The sequence below is a fragment of the Lepidochelys kempii genome, chromosome 2 (genome assembly GCF_965140265.1).
Source record: "Lepidochelys kempii isolate rLepKem1 chromosome 2, rLepKem1.hap2, whole genome shotgun sequence".
In the NCBI taxonomy this organism is placed as follows: Eukaryota; Metazoa; Chordata; order Testudines; family Cheloniidae; genus Lepidochelys; species Lepidochelys kempii.
In genome coordinates this window covers 53,032,967-53,054,407 of record NC_133257.1, presented here as the reverse complement: position 1 = coordinate 53,054,407, position 21,441 = coordinate 53,032,967, and the positions used below count along the sequence as shown (strand labels likewise).

At 43.4% G+C, this 21,441-nt stretch overlaps 1 protein-coding gene across 6 annotated transcripts in view; it reads right to left on the bottom strand.

Annotated features, from left to right (window-relative positions):
• Positions 1-21,441, bottom strand: part of LOC140906580 (tumor protein D52-like) — a 191,626-nt gene that overhangs the window by 139,698 nt on the left and 30,487 nt on the right. For 2 of the 6 annotated variants that reach the window (XM_073330750.1, XM_073330752.1), the window contains 3 exons: positions 11,614-11,732; positions 8,816-8,964; positions 6,675-6,776 (listed from right to left, as the gene is read on the bottom strand). In XM_073330750.1, coding sequence (XP_073186851.1) covers positions 6,675-6,776; positions 8,816-8,964; positions 11,614-11,732 — 370 coding nt within the window. Of the gene's footprint in view, positions 1-6,674; positions 6,777-8,815; positions 8,965-11,613; positions 11,733-15,923; positions 16,120-18,790; positions 19,243-21,441 lie in introns of those variants that run through there. The other 4 variants (XM_073330751.1, XM_073330748.1, XM_073330749.1 and 1 more) reach the window with 4 other exon arrangements.

Below are 21,441 nucleotides of genomic sequence, written 5' to 3'. Positions count from 1 at the left end.
GGCTGGGATGATTTAACTGGGAATTGGTCCTGCTTCGAGCAGGGGGTTGGACTAGATGACCTTCTGGGGTCCCTTCCAACCCTGATATTCTATGATTCTAAGTTTCCAACAAAATAGTTGGACATATCACCCCACCGTCCCAGAAAAGCCAATAGCTTGGTGGTTAGGGCATTCACCTAGGATGTCACAGACCCAGAATCAAGTCCCAGCTCTGATTTTGGCCTTTGCTTTGTCCTAGTGTGGAACAGGAAAACAAACAGTTTGAAAGCTCAAATTTGTGGGACAGGAAGACAGTCTCTTGCCCAGCCCTAGCCTTAACTTTGTTTTTGAGGAACGACAAGTTTAGTCTTCATACTCGTTAAATCTAATCCCTGCCAATACATCCAACTCATCACTATGAGCTTAGTGATATGGTTTAGGTGAGGTGGACAACTGCTCATTAGGAAGGAGTCATTAGGAGTGTCTCAGGCCCAATAGCAACTAGATCATTTCAGACAGTAATAACTTGAGCCAATTTAATCCTTCCTAGGAAAAGCTCAGCATCCTCATTTTCAATTCTTCCACCCCCAAAACATCTAGCCCTACACTACTGTAGATGTGTAGTCTGTACTAGTTGAGTACCATTCCAGCTTTGGTAGAGCAGTTTTGCTGGACATGCTTCTCCTCCAACCATACCTGGAATGCTTAATATGAAAGTATTGATTCAAGATTGAGTTCTTATCCCTGGCAGTAGCTAGTCATCTCATTTTGATGGCAACTCAGTCTCCCCTAAATTAGTGCCTCAATGATAGAGCCACTTTGGTATGAATGAAAAGGTTCCAGAATAGGTTTAGAATGTAAGGATTTCTGGACTTGTTTTTACCTCTTTGGTGTCTAAAGCTTTAAGATAAGCCAGGACACATTGCTAACTGAACATGTGACTGAAGATATATTGCAAGTCAAACTCAGTATCAGCTACTAGTTTGCTGAGGTTTAGTTTGTGCTCCAGTCATGTTTATTGTTTCACCTTGTGTACATCTGCCGCCCATGTCCCTGTAGGAGGTCCAGCTTCTAATAATTAGATTCCTAGAGTCCACTGCCTTCAGGATGAGACACTTCTATATTGAGTCCCATTATGTGATATATTGGCACAGATCCCAACTTTGCTGGATGCTAAGCTTCTGCTCAATACATTTTCTAATGCACTCAATAGTTACATTTTTCCAGCAGTGGTCAGCCACCTGTCTGACCCTGCAAGAGGCTCTCACCTCTAGAGATGGGAGTCTTATTTTTTAAAATTGAGTAGAAGGATGCCGACTCTTCCCTGGTACTTGAGTCTACAAACCCACCCACCCACACATACATACAGGAAAGTTAGAGTATAATGGAGTGGCCCTCAAGGATAGTATTTGCATATTGTAGGATAAAGCCCAGACAACAGATTTAAAATGAAGCATATTTTCGAATTAGTAGCAGTTAAGTTACTTTGGTTTTCAAGTTTGACTTACAATTAGCCAGGTCGTAGCATACCTGGATACAGGATGTGATCCAAGAAAATATTCTCTGGGAGGACACCAAGAGGCCCTTCATCCTGTCCACCACCACAACGAATTGCTGGTTTGACTTGCGGAACAGTTTTGTTTGTTCAACATAAAAAGCCAAAGCCCACTGAATATCCAAGGAGTGAAGTCTCTGCTCATGGCTGTTGGTATGGGGCTTCAGGAAAAAGACTAGAAGAAATATGTCTTTGTTGGTGTGAAAGTTGGAGTCTACCTTCGGGAGGAACGCCATGTGGGGTCAAAGCCGCACTGTGTCCTTATTGAAGGTAGTATATGGGAGGGTCAGATGTGAGGGCCATGAGCTCAGACACCTTCTTGGCTGAAGCTATAGCGACTAGGATTAGGCCACTTTAGAAGACAGGTAAAGTAGTTGAGCATGTCACTAATGATTCGAATGGAGGCCCTATCAGCCTTGAGAGTACCATTGTTAAAGTCCCAAGGCAGGGTAGGCCACTGGATTTGAGGGTATAGCCAATCTATCCCTTTAAGAAACCACTACACCATAGGGTTAGTGAAAATGGAGAGGCCCAACTCTCCTGGGTGAAAAGCCAAGATGGCGACCAGGTGAACCTTTATCGACTAGTGTGACACGCTCTGCTGTTTCAACTTTAGTAGGTGGTCCAAGATAAAAGGGGACTGAAGATTGTGATAGAAGAACATGGCTCTGTGAACACCAAATAGATAATCTTTTCCATTTGGCTAAGTAGGTTTGTCGATAGTTTTCTGCTGCCCATAAGAACTTCCCTAATGGGGAATGCATGATTGAGTGGATTCAACTACACAGCTTCCAAGCAGCGAGGTGGAGAGATTCGAGATTGCAGTGTTGGAGCCAGCCGTGATGTTGAGTAATGAGATCTGGAACTAGCGGCAGGGTGATTGGAGTCTCCACCGAGAGTTTCAGCAACATGGTGTACCAAAGCTGGCATGGTCAGGCTGGTGTTACCAGGGTGACAGAGGCCCCATTGCTCCGGATCTTGAGGAGGACCTTGTGGACAAGTGTGATATGGGGGGAGGGGGGGATGAAGAATGTGTAGAAGAGCTGGTCCTTCCATGGAAGAAGGAATGCATCTGCCAGTGAGCCCAGGCTGTGGCTCAGGAAGGAGCAGAATTAGGCACTTCCTGTTGCTCCTTGGGGCAAATAAGTCAACGTTGGGAAGACCCCACCATTGGAAGATATTGTTTATTACATCCAGGTGAATGGGCCACTCGTGGTTGTAAAGAGACCTGCTGAGATTATCTGCTAGCTCATTCTGAGATCCAGGGAGGTAGGAAGCTTTCAGAAGGATCAAGTGTTATGCAGAACTCCCAGAGCTTGCAGGCTTCCTCACACAGGGAAAAGGAGCACGCCCACCCTGTCTGTTGATACAATACATCACTGTTGTGTTGTCTGTCAGGGCTGATATGCTTTTGCCCTCCAGATGAGGCCAGAAGATCTGACATACCAGACAAACCGCTCAGCTCTGGTGATGTGAAACAACAGCTCCTCTGGAAAGCAGAGGCCTTGAGTTCTGTGCTCGGAGGTGAGATCTCCACCCCATTGCCGATGTGTCGGTGGCCAGACATAATGAGGGGTACGGTTTGGAGAATGCGACACCTGTATACACCGTGTGAGGGTCAAGCCACCACTGAAGAGACTAGAGAACCATTGGTGGAAGCATGACTGCCCTGTCTAGACTGTTTGCTCGGTCGATACACAAATGCCAGCCAAGCCTGGAGAGGTCTGAGTTTGAGCCTCGCATGCTGGACCACGTATGTGCATGACAACATGGGTCCCAGGAGTTTCAGACAACTCCTTGCTGTGGCTGTAAGAAACTGCCCGAGGTCTTGTACATGTATGGGCTGAAAACAGGACTGAGGTAGACATGTTCTCACCTGCCTCGAGTCTAGCACCGCCCCCGTGAACTCTATTCTCTGAATAGGGGTGAACATTGACTTTTGAATATTTAGCGGGAGGCCCAGTGAGTTGAAGGTGTATCTTATCAGGTTGACCTGCTGATCTGCTTATGTCTTGGAATGTCCCTTCACCAACCAGTCATCGACATATGGGAATACCTGAACCAGTCTTTTCCACAGGAAAGTGGCCATGACTGACATGCATTTGAACACCCAAGGTGCCGATGACAGGCTGAACAGGAGCACTATGAATTGTTAGTGAGAAGCCCCCCACTACAAACCTTAGGAAGTGCCTGTGGGGTGGGATTATGGAAATATGCATCTTTCAAAAAGTCGAGGGTATGCCAATCTCCTGGATCCAGGGAAGGAATAATGGTGGCCGAGAGACCATCTGAAACTTTAGCTGTTGATGTTGTGCAGGTCCAGGATGGGTCTGAGACCCCCCTGTGCTTTCAGTATTCAGGAGTAAAGACCCCTTGCCCCTGAACTCCAGCAGAACCTCCTCCACAGCTCCTGCCGATAGGAGGGTTTGTACCTCCTGCATAAGGAGTTGCTCATGAGAAGGGTCCCTGAAGAGGGAAGGGGGGGGAAGAGGGGGAAGAGAAGGGGTGGGAAAGAGTTGGAGAGAATATCCCATTTCTACCATGCAAAGGTCCCAACGGTCTGAGGTGATTTGGGACCAAGCCTGGTATAAATGGGATAGACATGCCAAAAAAAAGGGGAAGAAAGGATCCAGTTGGCTGGTTGGTCATCCTCAGGTGCATCTTCAAAAAGTCTGTCTAGGGCGTGGCAGTTTGGATGAACCAAATCCCTGGTTGTTTGGAGGCTGGGGTTGGCAACGGCGGTTCTGGTTTCTAGCTGCCTTCAACTGTGGTCCTGTCTAGGCTGGCCTTGGTATGGAAGCGCCACCCAGAGCCTGCACCCCTGAACCCCCTTCCCCACCCACCAAACCCCTTAGTCCCAGCCCAGACCACCCTCCTGCACCCCAAACCCCTCATCCCCAGCCCCACCCCAGAATATGCACCCCCACCTGGAGCCCCCTCATTTCTGGCCCTACCCTGGAGCCCACACCCCCCAGTCAGAGCCCTCACCCCCTCCCATATCCCAGTGGGAATTTCATGAGCATTCATGGCCTGCCATACAATTTCCATATGCAGATGTGGCCCTCGGGCCAAAAAGTTTGCCCAACCCTGCTCTAGCAGGTAGCCACTGGAGCCAAGGGGCACTGGTAGGGATAAAACATTGAAGACAGGAGTATTATTTTACAAAACACCTGAATCAAATTCAGAATATTTGCGCCATAGGTCTGTTATACACTGTTAAGATACTTGAATTCCTATATATTTAGAAGTACTAGTTTCTCGTGCATGTTACCCCTTTTTAATACACAACCCTTTACATGGTATTGTGTGAATACTGTTTATGCAGATACATTGTCAATTCCATCAATATTTATTGCCCCTTATACACTATATTTAGTCAGACCAAGATGATCCACCAAAGTCTGTATACTAACATTAAATTTAGTAGCTTGCCTTGGCTTTTCAGTTGCTTATAAATCTGAGTCTTATTTGCAAGTTAATATTAAGCTTGCCTAGGATTCCAAAAATAGTAAATACAGAAAGGGTGAGAAATAGTGTAGCTGGGTAGATTACAGGCATCAGTATGCATCAATTACTTTGAAATGTATTTAGCCTCAAGTACTGTGACACCAGTGTAATTACTGAACAGCTACTGTGATGAGACACACTGAAAGGACAACTACTACTCTACCAACGCAATGCAGAACAAACATACATGGTACAAACAGGGGACCAGAACTTTTAATCAGACATTAGAGGAAGGAATTCTGCATGCCATTGACCTCAAAGGCTTTTCACGTCTCCTTATAACATGCTTCCACAACTGTTCCCCCTCCCTCCACTCAACAGCTTCTTTTCTTTTACTTTTTTAAAAGTATTACTGTATATCTGGATTTCATGTTCATTTAGGAACTGCCCAAAATGATGTAATCCAACCCCTGCCATTAAAAACACTGGGTTATTTTTATTCTGTGTGGTTACTATAAGGGAACTAACTGTTTCCTAGATAAACCAATTTTAAAAATTGATGTGGAACAGTCTAACCAATTATGTGTGGAAGTTGTATTAACAATTCTAAAGCCCACCTTACCTAAAGGAATGTGAAAATGCCTGCAATCTGCAGGACGCCAGAGTAAGCATTAAAAAAGAAAGGAAGTTCTGATAAATCTGTAGTAAAATTAATCTCATGTAGCTACTTCTCAAGCACTCATTTTATAGAAGCAAGAGAGGTAAATGGCAGCACTTGAAATGCAGGGCTGACTTTATTACATTAATTGCATTGAAAAACAAATTCTTAAGTGGATTAAATTTTTATAGGCCAATTAACAGGCAAATAATTTGGTCCAGTAATGCAAGACAAGCTACAGCAAGACACAGGCAAGATAAACAGGAATTTCGCAAGTTCCTGTAGTGAAAGCAGTGCAATTGTATGGATTGAATAAGCCTTCAGATGTTAATGGACTCGGGGAAAAAAAAAATCTTTCATGCTGGTCAAAACAGAGGGTAGTTTTAAATTGTCTTTGGTATTCGTGTGCATGAAAGATGCAACAGAATAGATGTGCAGTTTTGGCACAAGACAGCAACAGCTTCAGTCTGGCAGTTACCAGCTTTTAACCTGGCACATTGGCAATAGTTCACAAAAATGTAATAAAATCAGGTTCTCAGAATGAAGTTAAGAATAGCTTATAAAAACATGAAACATGACTTAAGGAGAGCAAACAAAACACCAAAAGCTATCCATACAAAATGGATTTTGATGCAAAGGTTTTAGACTGTCATGAGAGAATGTAATGGGCTTCCATAGGCTGAGATGGCCAAAAAACCCAGGAGCAATGACTCCACAGGAGTACTGATGAAAATACTTACTGTGTAATATCCTACAAGAACTCAAGTGAGTGACATTAGAAGTAAAATATTTTAATAGTAAACTATTTTGCACACAGAAACGTCTTACATGACTAAAATTCCATATAATGATTTTAGGAGTGCATTCCACAAGCAGCCGTTCTCTCACCCAGATCAAGTCAGCAGCAGATGCTCTGCAGGTTCTTGGTATACTACTCTGTGCCTTTACTCACTGATCAGAAGTGTAAGTGAAATTAATAATGTGCCCTCCCCACCAACACACACTGAACTTCAGTGAAAGATTAATGAAACATACTTCACATCTTCCAGCTTCTTTGTGATGACTGAGCCAACTGATGAAAAAGCAGCGGAAGCCTTCTGCCCAGCCTGAGACAGGGTTTCTGACGTCTTCTTATATCTATATTCAAACAGCCAGAGGTAAATTGGATTCCATTAGTAAGTCTGCTGATAGTCGCAAGGTGTGCAACATTTTGATACCAAAAAAAAAATTCTAAAAAATCCACATGAACATTAAGTCTTTGAATCAAGACAGGTATCCAAAATATGCCCCAATCACAAGAATCTGAAATTCTGCAGGTGGTCAGACTAGATAGTCCCTTTAACCTTAACTCTTAATTCACTGTCATCACTCAAGTTTCAGTGCAGGCTCACCTAGAAATCAAATTTGCTTTTTATACATGAAGCAAAGCAAGATGTTCTGCAGCCACTGGAGAAGTGATTTAAGCTGCAGGCTGAAACCAAGATTGCTAAATTTTGTGCGGTTCTAGTGAAAAACTGCTTGAAGAAGTGATTAAGTAAGAGTAAAGGCTTTCTGCTGAATCTCAATATTATGAGACTTTTCAGTATAAACTTTTTACTTCATGCATACAGTTACTGCAGATTTTTCAGATATCCACTAGTTGAGTGACATTAAAAACAATCTTTGGGATTTTTTTTGGATAAAATCCCAGGTTCAAGTGCCCATTGTGATATTGTACATTTCTTTTCCTACATAGAATCATAGAATCATAGAATATCAGGGTTGGAAGGGACCCCAGAAGGTCATCTAGTCCAACCCCCTGCTCAAAGCAGGACCAATTCCCAGTTAAATCATCCCAGCCAGGGCTTTGTCAAGCCTGACCTTAAAAACCTCTAAGGAAGGAGATTCTACCACCTCCCTAGGTAACGCATTCCAGTGTTTCACCACCCTCTTAGTGAAAAAGTTTTTCCTAATATCCAATCTAAACCTCCCCCACTGCAACTTGAGACCATTACTCCTCGTTCTGTCATCTGCTACCATTGAGAACAGTCTAGAGCCATCCTCTTTGGAACCCCCTTTCAGGTAGTTGAAAGCAGCTATCAAATCCCCCCTCATTCTTCTCTTCTGCAGGCTAAACAATCCCAGCTCCCTCAGCCTCTCCTCATAACTCATGTGTTCCAGTCCCCTAATCATTTTTGTTGCCCTTCGCTGGACTCTCTCCAATTTATCCACATCCTTCTTGAAGTGTGGGGCCCAAAACTGGACACAGTACTCCAGATGAGGCCTCACCAATGTCGAATAGAGGGGAACGATCACGTCCCTCGATCTGCTCACTATGCCCCTACTTATACATCCCAAAATGCCATTGGCCTTCTTGGCAACAAGGGCACACTGCTGACTCATATCCAGCTTCTCGTCCACTGTCACCCCTAGGTCCTTTTCTGCAGAACTGCTGCCTAGCCATTCGGTCCCTAGTCTGTAGCTGTGCATTGGGTTCTTCCGTCCTAAGTGCAGGACCCTGCACTTATCCTTATTGAACCTCATCAGATTCCTTTTGGCCCAATCTTCCAATTGGTCTAGGTCCTTCTGTATCCTATCCCTCCCCTCCAGCGTATCTACCACTCCTCCCAGTTTAGTATCATCCGCAAATTTGCTGAGAGTGCAATCCACACCATCCTCCAGATCATTTATGAAGATATTGAATAAAACCGGCCCCAGGACCGACCCTTGGGGCACTCCACTTGATACCGGCTGCCAACTAGACATGGAGCCATTGATCACTACCCGTTGAGCCCGACAATTTAGCCAGCTTTCTACCCACCTTATAGTGCATAAAGGGAAAGATTTAATAGTTTGCCAATTAAAGGGGGAAGGGTATTGCATTTGATTTGCACCATCTTGGTGGTGCAATGTGCTGGCAAGACAGAATTGCTTTTTTTGTTTATGCGGAATAGGAATCATGGCACTGTAAAGACAGGGTTGATAGAAGCCTCTTTGGGGCAGGGACTTAGCTAGATTTTAATGAAGCTTAGTTTTACCTTAAACTTGATACCCTCAAGAAGGCTGCTACTGTTTCTTCAGACATTTGTGAGTAAAGAAAGTTTGACTAGTAAATGTGTTACAAAGTTTACCAGAGGAACAGTTTTCACTTAACCAACACAGATTCATGACACACTGAACCAGTGACAGGAACATACGCTGAAGTAGAAGTCACATCTTGCCAGCCTTTGGTAATGTTCTGCCTCAGTTCCTGCAGTGAATTGATTCCTAGTTTTCTCTTGATCTCTGCTAGATGCTTCTCCTTGGCAGCTAGTACCTGTGAGAGTGTCTGGATTTCCTCTTCTACCTAGGGCAGTATACAGTTCAAGGAGGAAGATCAGTTAACAAGTTATGGAACCAGTTAGCAATACTTCATTTAGGAAGTTATTAACTGAACATTTAGCATAATGAAGTAATTTACAATGGATGCCATGTTTTTTCATCTAGGTATTTTAGAAAGGGATTGATGCAAAAGTGTCTTTTTATAAAAAAGGACTGCAGACATTAGGAAGAGCCTAATGAAAAAGGGGGGGAGGGGGTCCTCATCTCCTCCAGTTATTTCAGCATTTCTGGAGGACTAGATGATTTAGGAGGTTAATAAGCTATAGGGCCTCATTTTTCTACTCATCCAGATTAATAGTAAATAATGGTTTACCAGACAGTTTTTAGCCAAGGATTGACTTAAGAGAATTACCACACACTTTCACGTCTTGACAGTCCTTTCAGGATTGATGCATGGTTACAGGGACTAGTGAAGCCTGCACTGTACTTGTTCTGTGCATAAGATTTGAGCTCTTGTAAAAAATAAAATAAATAAATAAATATGCAGAGTAGCTGCCCTGGAGACTAAAAGTTCTCGAGAAGAATAGACTGACAGTATTATGTTTCTTAAAACCAGAATGCCAAGGTTAGATTGTCCAGCATGAAGCACCCTATGGAGGCCCTATCTTCAGAGGAGAGGTGCTCAACCAATCTGCTTATATATGAACACCACTCCTGAACAGGCCAGCAGAGGCTAGAGAAATGACTAGCTGGGGAATGCCAGCTTTATTCATCAACTCTAGGATACCTAAAACAAGCATTTAGGCCAAGATGTTCAAACTTAAGGGTCTGAAGTTAAACTATATGGAGGCTCTAGCAGTCTTTACTCCTGAGGGCATTCTGCACCTAAAATTTTAAAATTCTGCAAGTTTTATTTGTCAATAAATAAATGTGGAGGCTCCAGCATGACAGTGGGGAGCACAGGCCACTGACAGCACAAAGGTGGGAGATCACCCTGCAGCCTCCCCACCCTCGGGACACGGACTCAGCAGTGAGGCTGCACCTGACCTAGACACCACACAAGGCTGGGCCTGCCCCAGAAACAGCCTGGGGCCCTCTCCCTCTGTGCCAGGTGCACCAGGTGTGAGGCAAGCAGGCTCAACCAGGCAGGATCCAAGCGTGGAGGGGCTCAGTGTGGGGGGGGAGATCCAGGTGTTAGAGGACTCTGTGGAACAATTTGGGTGCAGGCAGCTCAGTAGGGGGTCTAGGTGTGGGGGGATCTGGATGCACAGAGGCTCATGGCGGGGGGGGGTTCCACGTGCAATTGACTCTGTATGGGCTTCCAGGTGAAGGTGGTTGGGGTTCAACGGAGGGATCTCTGTGTGGAGGTCTCAGCAGAGGACTGGGTGCAGCTAGCTGGGGGGGTCTGGATGATGGGGGGTCTCAGGGTGAGGCTCATCAGGGTGGGGGTTTGAGTGCAGGGAGCTCAGTGGGGAGTGGTCTGGGTGCAGGGGTGGGGTCTGGAGGCAGGTTGTCTGGGTGCAGGGGGCTCCAGATGCAGGGGTTGAGGTATGGAGTGCTAGGTGGGTTCTGGGTGTACAAGGTGAGGCTTGGCAGGGGTGTCTGGGTATGGAAGGTCTGGATGCATGGGGGACCAGCTCCCCATATAGTGACCCCTCTTCCCTGCACCTGAGAAGTGATGGGGGCAGGAAGCAGGGGAGGATGCTGAGCTTCCTGCAGCTGGGGGAGGTTTCTGGGGGATGGATCTAACAGCTCCAGCCACTCCTTGAAGGGGAAGAGGAAGTCCCATCCTCTTCCGCCTCCAGCCCAGCCAGGACAAGCAGCTCATCCCAGCTCAGGATAAGAGCCACTGACAGGCGTGTGTCCAGCCCCGCAGTGATTTACCTCTCTGCCAGCTGTTCCAGGTGCCTGAAACAATGTACTTGTGCTGCTAGGGAGTGGTGTGTGACTGCTCTTGCAGCTTCCCTGTCAGAAAGTCATTTTTCTGCAGAGAAGCAAAGAAATCTGCAGGGGACATTAATTCTGCACATACACCGTGGCACAGAATTCTCTCAGGAGTAAAGTCTTATTTGAGCAACCTGATTTTTTTCAGGTTACACTGAAGCTAGAGGGTGCTCAAGCAGCTTTAGAAGTAAAGGCTTTAGGAAACTAGTTCATTTTGGCTCATTTATAAGGTCTGTTTAAAAAAGGTTTACTGAATGTTCACTGCTGGTATGAATTAAGGACAGATTAGTTTCCTTGTTAACCATTAGCAATAAGATGTGCACATCGATAACACTCCAAAAAATAAAAACATGAATAGGGTGGGATGTTTCACTAGTGGATGCTGAAGTTGAAGTGTGAAAGGAAGTGGACAAGCTGTTCAAGCCTGGGAACCTAAAAACAGACTTAAAGCTATATTTAGGCATCGACTGAAACTGATTAGTTATGTAATGTTGAGCATTGGTAGCTTTAGCTGACTTTAGTGAGATTTGTGAGTACCAGCTTTGAAGAAAAGTCAAGGTAGATTAAATGCCTAAAGTTGGGGACCCAAAGTTGACCAGTTGGTCAGTGCTCTCCAGACTTCTATTTTGACAGCCACTTTAGAGAAGGATCTTATTCAAATTTTGAACTTGCTGGTTTCTGAAAGATTTCGTTCAGAGTGAGAGCCACTTGCATACAGATTGTTCTTTACCTTAGCAAGTTCTTTTCTCAGTTCTTCCTGTTCTTGTTCAGAAAGATTTTCTGTCATATTAACAGTAGCAGCAGCAACATCCTCTCCTACCTCAGGTACTGTGTCTGAGCTCAGCAAACCTGGGAGAGAAAGATTAGTAGAGAACTCTATGGTAAGAAAAGATGGTACATGTATGGCAGTCTCCAAGGAGACTGCAAGATTTGTTCTTGTGACAAACACTAAAGTGCCAGAGTTTGTGTACTAAGGAGCACTGAAATCCTTAAGGCAATTGTTTTGGCACTTATATAAGGGCCTCCTAGTTTGACATCAGCATTGAAATCAGCTTCCTTAGTTTGGAAAGCCCTTTCTTATACATGTAGGATGGATAGGAAAAAAGAAAGCAGACATTCTTGAATCTCCATTGCCAGTCCCCTGCTGTAGCTGGGGGAAAGTACTGCCTGTCATCCTTTAACATCCAGTCCAAGTTCCCAAAGAAAATACAGGTAGCACCTAGCACTAAGGTGGGATCAGAACAGCCATATTCTCTGTCCTTTGGCCTTCGTAACTGGGGGTTGGGAAAGAAGCCTGGTGCCTTGTTAAATAGACACCAGGTCTACAGCTTTTCGAATACATCTCCTTTACAGACCAATGAGGAATTTTATACTTAGCTGCTAAGTTGGCCATTCAAAACTAAGTAAGATGGATTCTATTCTCATTAAAAAAGGAGTACTTGTGGCACCTTAGAGACCAACCAATTTATTTGAGCGTAAGCTTTCGTGAGCTACAGCTCACTTCATCGGATGCATACTGTAGAAAATACAGAAGATGTTTTTATACACACAAACCATGAAAAAATGGGTGTTTATCACTACAAAAGGTTCTCTCTCCCCCCACCCCACTCTCCTGCTGGTAATAGCTTCTCTAAAGTGATCACTCTCCTTAGGATCAGTTGGGGAGAAAACCTGGATTTGTGCTGGAAATGGCCCACCTTGATTATCATACACATTGTAAGGAGAGTGATCACTTTAGATAAGCTATTACCAGCAGAAGAGTGGGGTGGGGGGAGAGAAAACCTTTTGTAGTGATAAACACCCATTTTTTCATTGTTTGTGTGTATAAAAACATCATCTGTATTTTCCACAGTATGCATCCGATGAAGTGAGCTGTAGCTCATGAAAGTTTACGCTCAAATAAATTGGTTGGTCTCTAAGGTGCCACAAGTACTCCTTTTCTTTTTGCAAATACAGACTAACACAGCTGTTACTCTGAAATCTATTCTCATTGTAAGTCATTAGACCTCTAGACAGTTCTAGCAGTACAACCTCACAGCTTTCAGTGAGATTGCCAATTGTAACTCTAAACATTTATCCTGAAGAACCTTGTTTAATGATGTGCAAGGAGAGCCATCTTGTCCAGAGCTCATGGTTGAATCTGCTGTTCTGATAGTAGCAAGACAAGCCCTGGGCCTCATTTTTCAGACCAAAACAGGTTTTAAGTACTGGCATGTACTGTGATCTCCACTAAATGTATGCTTCATAGCAGTAGTCTGATTAACAAGTTTTTGGCTTCAACCTTGGTGGACACAGCACTAAAGTGTAAAGCTAATAGATTCCAACCTTAATACTTTCTGATCTACCAGCAATTTGTTCAGTGTTACTGCTCATTAGGCAAGTAATTCTTGCTAAACCATTTATTCTCACTTCTTGATTTGTATTACCAGAGACTCAGGAAACCCTGATCATGGAGCAGGACTCCCTTGAGTTAGGAGCTGTGTAAATAAAACAGTCCCTACACCAGTGAGCTTGCAATGCAAGCACAATAGTATGTGGACAGCAAATAAGGATATTACATCAAGAGAATTGGCTTTCTATTTGGAAAACAACAAAAAACCCTGCTAAACCTAGAGCGTACATCACAAGAAAATAAAGGACATGCCTTACACCTCAAAGGGTCAAAGACAGACCCTTCTGTGATAAGCCAGTGCGCCTAATCTATTTTCTAGGAAACAGATCCCAGTGTTTTCATCCATATAACTGTTAAGAGGCACTCTCCAGAAACAAACCTGAAATACCCACTCTTACTATAGTGCCAAAAGGTAACACCACCATTTTTACAGCCTCCCCAAAAAGTATGTTAACTACTTGCTCTTGAGCCAAGACTGCCTGAAAACCTTATTCCTGAAGGGATACAAGCAACTGAGTAATGTTTGGAACAGCTTGCTGGATCCAAAGTTTTTTGTAGTATTCTTTTCTCCAAAGGATAATTGGGGCACATATAAAATATGTTGCCATTTTATGGCAGTAAGGAATTTCTGTACTTAATGCTTTCAGACACCCTATTGAGGGCCAGGAGTGGATACAGGGTCACAGCCAAGATAGCTTCCAGAATCCTAACAGACTTATCTGGCTTTCATGTGTTAAAATTTAATACAATTAATACTAAATGACACTCAGCTGGAAATAGAGTAGCTCAGTCCTATACTTCAGTAATTAACTGACTACTTCAGAACAAGCAGTGGGGGAGGAATAGCTCAGTGGTTTGCGCTTTGGCCTGCTAAACCCAGGGTTATGAGTTCAATCCTTGAGGGGGCCATTTAGGGATATGGGGATTGGTCCTGCTTTGAGCCAGGGGGTTGGACTAGACCTCCTGAGGTCCCTTCCAACCCTGATATTCTAAGTGCAAAAATAAGTGGAAAGATATGAAACAAAAAATAAAACCAAGTAGAGACTCTGATTTGAGAATTTAGAGTTGGGACACCAGTATATTACAAGTAGGGCTGTCAAGCAATTAAAAAAAAAAATCAATCTCACTGTTAAATAGAATGCCATTTAAATATTTGTGGATGTTTTCTGTTTTCAAATATATTGATTTCAATTACAACAGAATACAAAGTGTACAGTGCTCAATTTATATTACAAACATTTGGACTGTAAAAAAACTTCAATTCACCTCATTGAAGTACTGTAGTGCAATCTCTTTACATTTGTAAGTTCAACTTTCATGATAAAAAATAACTGCATTTAATAAAATATAAAACTTTAGAGCCTACAAGTCCACTCAGTCCTACTTCCTGTTCAGCCACTCACTTCAAACAAACAAGCATTCAGTGTTGGAGGACGGGGAATGGGGGGGAAGTAAGTAATGATGTGTACAGGAGAAGAATCGGTGAGGGCAGGGGTTGACAACGGGAGGGAGCAAGCAATAACTTGTGCAGGAGGGTGAGGGAGATGTCTTGCAGCTGCTTCTGGAAGGGTGGTTTTTGGTATTGGGCTAGCTCAGTAAAAGGAGGCGAGCTGGTCTCCCTTCAGCTGAGCGAGCCCTTGTTTGCAAGGAAGAGTGATTTTACCTCAGGGACTCATCATACCGCAGGGGAGGAGAGGCTGGTGCAGGGAGGCTGAGCTTGCCAGGCCTATGTCCTCTACAGGGTACCCCAGAGCAAGTGGCTGGCTAGGGGCAATGGAGCACGACACAGGGGGATTGGTCCTAGAAGTGAGGGGCCGGCCGGGAACAATAGGGAACGGGCTGGCTAGGATGATGCTATGTCCCGTATTGGCCAGGACCGGACCCTATTTCAGCTCTGTCCTGGCTGTCCTTACTTTTTGCCAAAACTTGGCATTTGTCCCAGCTGCAAGGCAGAGCACAGTGTGGTGGCTGCTGCCTGGGGGTTAGCTGAAGGCAGCACTGCCCATCAGCAGGAAAGCGGAGAAATTTGCTGCTGGTGGGCCACAGGCAGCACAGGGCTCAGCCCTGGGGCGGGGGGGGGAGTGCAGTTCAGGCAAGCCCCTAGTCATCCTGTTTTTACTTTAAGAAATATGGACACCTGTGGAGGGGGAGGGGGAATTCGTTCAGGATCTCTACTTCTCTGCTGGAGCCAGGATGAAAACCACATCTTTCTCTAGCCTCTTCTCTTCCTGCCCTCTGGTGACTGCTTGTGTTACTGTGCCTGACTGGACATAGGTTCTCCGTAGCAGCTGATGCTGCCCTCCCACCCAGAGGTTCTGCGATTAACGCACATTAAAAAAAAAAAATGAACGCACTAATTGTGCTGTGCATTAATCACGTGTTAATTGGGATTCATCCACCATCTTAATTACAAGCTGACTGGAACAGTCATCTGGCTTATCTATCCATAAACAGTTTATGTGAATTCAGTGCTAATGAAACATGCCAGATTGTTAGCAACATCTATATATTTGAGGAATAGGGTCAATATGAGCAGCACAATCCTCTTCACAGTACAGCAAGCCTCAATCTTCAGCTCTCAACCACCCAGGTCAAAACTGTAGATAGGTTTCCATATGCATTTAGTCCTCAAACTCTGCACCACTTACCAGCAAAGGTGGATTTTGTGATGCCACATTTTCAGGAGACTGGAAATCGCTGCTACTCAGAGTCCTCTTTCCCTATACCTAGTGGGAGTTCGGTTAGTCCTGAAGCCAGGGTTCTAAGCAGCCTTCATAGTAGATCTGAACTTCCCAAAAAGCTTAAAAATCTCATCCTGCCAGTAGCATGTGGAAAGCTCTCCATCTGAGGTGGGTAGACAATATTGACACATTTGCTAGCAAGTGACTGACTGACTCAATTTCATGTCAAAACATAAGTAACAGTTGTTATCACCTAATAAGTTTAAAGGTAAGAAGTCAGCTATCTAATCCCCTTATTTTGCAGAAGGGGAAAGATATTTTCTTTGTTTTATGAGTTCTCCTCCACTGTACATTTGGGATACTGTCAGCTCTTTAGGAGCTAAAGTCTAGACTGAACGGACTTAAGGAGCTACATTGTTTTCATTCTAAGATGCTTGCAAAATAGATTAACGCTAGGATGACTTTTCAGAAGTTAAACTAGTTGGATGGCCACAAGTTGTGTGGGGTAATTTAGTTACCTTTACATATCTAAGGATGGCCGAAATTAATACATTGTCAATTTAGACCTACCTGGTGCTTTTTTCAAAAAAAGTCTTTCAGTGTATGTTAGCTGACTAATTAGCATGGGCAACCTCATGACTTTTGAGGTTTAATTCCAATGACAACATTCCAATTACTAACCCAGTACATGTTAGTCTGGAGAGCAGGAATGGCATCTTCATTTTAGCATCTCAGATTATCAAGTTTTTAAACCCATCTTCTGAGCCGATGTCTTCCTCATTTGAGATCTAAATGGTTTGCAAAATCAAGAGGGAAAGCACTTGGCTTTTAAAAGATGTAATTAGCACTTGCTACACAGTTTGAGAACTACATCTCCTTAGGAACTTGAGAAATCTTGTTTACAGACTTCCCTGTTCTGCTACTACAAAATGAATTACTATTAGAACCATACACACAAGATATTGATGGTCTCAAAAAAGTTACCTATTGACCTGAAGTTACTCATGTTCATTCTCTGCCAAAAAATTAAGATTTAGGAGTAGTCAGTATGATCTGAGCCACTAGTTCTGGGAACAGGAAATGTGGTCTTTGATTACTTGTTCTGTTCATTCCCTCTGAAGCACCTGGCATTGGCCACTATCGGAAGACAGGATACTGGGCTAGATGGACCAGTATGTCCGTTTTTATGTTGAAAGGTTGTAGGTTTCCCAGTCATTGTAAATTTGATATTTTCCATGAACTTTGCCCTCAGTAAGCAGAAATAGGGATAAGTTAAGTCTGACTAGATGTGAAATACCATGATAGGCACAACAGTTTAAAGCCCATGAATGGGGCGGGGGGGGGGGAAATGTTTCCATGTATACTAAAGATTCTTCTTAATCTATCTGGCCTGCTAGTGATCTTAAGTTTACTCACATAACTTCTTACAGGCTAACTGGAAGGGATTTTTGCTTTGTGATTGACAAAGGAGAGGCATGAAGTATCTAATTTACAGTCTGCCAAGTCAGTTTCCCCCTGATTTTGCTAGGGAACTCTTGGTCACGTTGAGGATGCGTACCTTGAGTTCCCACATTGATTTAAGGTGAAGATGTTGAGCAGAGTTGTCCTTGTTCCATAGGAGTCACTGGTTTTCATTTTAACTTCAATCTGGGAAGAACTTCTCTGGCTCAACTTTCACTTGCACGTTATTTCACTAATTCTCTAGTCAATCTGGTGAGAAACTACTCTTTTCTCCATACTAATACCTTAGGCCTCCTATCTACAGAGGACCAAGTTCCCAAACAGTCTCTTCCATCCCTGTAGTTTAGCTTTAAAACATGCTTCGTTCTGTCCTCGGGGGGGAGGGGGGGGAGGGAGGGGAAGGTACCATATTCTTTTGCATTTATTAACCATTTATCACTTTACAAGCAACTTCCTGTTCACACTGCATTCAGATCTGACCGGAGAACGAGAGCAATTGTTCACTAGCATAAAGAAGGGTGGGTGGATGGGGCAGGAACAGAAGCAAGAAAATGAGCATAGGAGGGTGCCAGAGGTTGGCAGTTCTCCAACTAGGGAGTACTGTCACAAGTGGTCAAGACAAATTCAAAATGCCAGTCCATCCGTAATTATAAATGTTTAATTTTAGACCAAGGCATCTTCTTTGGCACTAAAAGCAGTATTCATCTGAACCAGACTCTGCTGGTTGTGTGCACAAGAAAGTTAGTTTGCAGCTTTTTTTGGGGGGGGGGGAAGGGGGGCGGAGGAGAAATTATGTGGGCATTGTAATTTAAAGACTTTATGGACCTTTGTTAGGTTGGGAAATACTTTGACACAGAACCAAAAAAGTTAATGTCCAATTTCCACCATTTTGGGGCACTGGCAATCTTAAACTGAAGTACATCTTACGATTTTTTTGATGCAAGATTCACATGAAACTAAGCAATTATTTAGCTCTATTAAGTATCTCCATCCCGCAAAAATTTTCAGATCACTTGTTTTTCCTCAGTCTACTTCAGACCCCAAACAGCTTGTTTACAGCAGGAAGTCAATTTTAGTCAGTCCGTGAAGCATATGTAATGCAGGTCATTCCACAAGACAGCATTTTTTGTATCCAGTAAGCCTCCCAAGTCGGGAACAGTGGACCAAATTGTCCTCATTTATAACTGTAACCCTTTCTTTCAATGATGTTGCCAGAATAGGAATTTGGCAGAATTTGGCCCCCACAATGCCAGCCCTTAGATTTCCCAGAATTTGATTGCTCTTGCTGCAGAGGTAATCATTTCTACATAGATTAAAGTAAACTAGTACACTCACCACTCTCCCCTGCAAAAAAATATTAAGGAAAAAGTTACCAGAATTCTTCTGTACAGGTGATCCAGGTGGAGAGATGTTTATACTAGGTGACAGGTAGAGATAGTTTTTGTTAATGCCACTATTGAAATCAAAAGGAGATTTATAATCCTCATTTAGATCTGTATCCCTCCAATCCATCCCAGAAAGTTCAGAATGCATGTTCACTCCTTAATATAGATCAACATCCACGGAAGCATTCATTCTGATTTTCAACGTTGTGCAGCCTCATTCACTTAGTAATCCCAACCATAGGATTTAAATGTTGTACTTTCCCACACTGCACTTTATTTCCTTTGGACGACTTTAGACGTTCATGTGACTCAAGTGCAGTACACATTTAATAAACTACTTCCGAGCCATGTCGTAGTTGTGGCATAGCAGGTGGTTAAGTTTTTGTAAATCTATAACCTGGGCTGGGTTTTACGGACCGTTCCCTTGGTAAACAAACACTTGCAGCACACTGCATAGGCTTCTGGGATGTCTTCTGCAGAACTGCAGCCAGAATTTTCAATCATTTAAAAAAGAAAAGTCAGCTGACTGCAGCTGTACCAGGATATCCTTAATCTTCTAGGACACAAAAGGATTACTAGCCATAATCTATTCTATATGCCATCTGTGTAGGACTTTTAATCACAGAAATAAGAAATTGTGCATGGCATCCTGTTGTCTGTGCAACAACTGTTTGTAATTTGTGTGGCTAGCAAAAATAAAAAGTCAAACAAAAGCACTGATTCTATCTAGCAAGGTTACAATGCAGCACCCATCTCAGCAGTCTAATATACTTAAAGTGGTATTTGACACCTGAGAAGAGAGTTACCAATATATTCAAGATACTTCCAGATGAGACCCAGGGCAGGGGCCTGCAATGGGCAAACTGGTTACAGACAGCACAAAAAGTCTAAGTTTCACAAGCTACAGAGGAAATGTTATTCATCTACCCTAGTAACCCATGCACCCGGTGCTGTGGCTAAAGCCTATTTAGTGCTAGTCAGTATATTCCACAAAAATTAGTGGAAGTTTTCTGGATTATTTCATACTGGGACAATGCCACTTTAGTGCAATCTATTGCTCTACTCCCCCAGTTGCTTCACTACATGCTTTCAAGAGGCAGGCGGGGTGTTGGAAACAGCTACACAACTTATGCAGTAGGGAGTCTAGGAATTTAACACATTTATACTTAGAGGCAAAATTGGCACGAGTACAGATGTTCACTAGAACTTAGAACATTAGAGCAAGTTAATATTTTGTGTATTGTTGTAGGTTAGGAATTGTATTCAACTCCATTGTGAGTGGAGTGGGAGGAAGAGAAGGAAGGTTACCACAGTTCCTCCAGGAACTTAAAGATGATTGTCGGGGGTGATTACAATCTGAATGCAACCAACAGCTCCAGAGACGTGCCATTCCTGGAGTGATTGGCATATATATACACACACACAGGTTCAAACAGGTATTAAAGGCCCAAGAAAAAGAAAGAGCTTTTGGAATAAGACTGAATTCAAACAAAAACAGATTTAATCTTCTTTCAGATCCAGCAAATGGATGTGACCTTTGGTCCATGTCCCTCTCCCCAAAAATCCTTGCTAAAGGGTCGGAATAATTTTTACCTGCCCTTCTGTCCTATGGGCCCTGGGATTTTTCTTGTACATTTTACCGGTTTCTGTTCTATTTCTGAAAATAAATTTTTGATTTAATTAATTTAGTCAGAAAGAGCTGCATGGTTACTGGTAACTAATTTGTCATTATCTCCTGAGAAAGCAAACTGCAGGTGCTAGCCTTTAGGCAGATTAGCTTGCTCAGGTGATTAGTGAACTACAGGGGACTACAGCCCAAAACTCCCAATCTATAGAGAGAAGGCTAGAGGCCCGAGACCTGACTGGGCATTCCTAGAACAGACCATGGAGGAGATCAAAGGAGCAGTTCCCTAGAAACTTATGTCTTGTCAAGTTATCCCATTTTCCCTTCTCCCTACCCATTCAAGAAAAAGGGCCTTGCAACTTACCTCACTCAGGTTGGGGTACTGAATCCTGATCAGGGCCCTTTGTAGAAAGGAACCATAACATAATGAGTGAGTCCAGGCTTGTTAGCTCAGTCATCTCTGCTGATTGCAGACCACCTTTAAAGCATTTGACGCCAATTGGAAACCAGTGCAGATTGAGCATCAGAGTAATAAGCTCTCTGCAGAAAATTCTGCTGAAGTGAGCACTGCATAAGTTTCTGTACCTTCCAGGCTGTGCCCCATGTAGAAGCCATTGTGACCTAACCTCTGCATTAGAAAAACAGCTGAGGATTGTGCCACAAAAGTTTCCACCTGGCTGAAAGGTAAGTTTTAGTTACAGCATCTACCCAAGTATCCAGGAACAGCTAAGAATAACATTGCTAGATTTAATAAGTGGCAGATGTCCTGTCAAGCATGAGTGTCAATAAGTAACTTCCATTTTCTTTCCTATCATCCAGCCCCTGGAATTTACAAGCATTGACCGACTTATCTTTGTTGCGCCTCAGACAGACATACTAATCGCACAAACTGGGTTAGGTGAAACAGAGACTACGGTACGGTCTCAAGTTTTTGAACAGCTATCCCAACAGTTTGGTCTTTAAGACAGTACAGGAACAGAGCTTGTTCACAAGCCATAATGCATTCAGATAACAT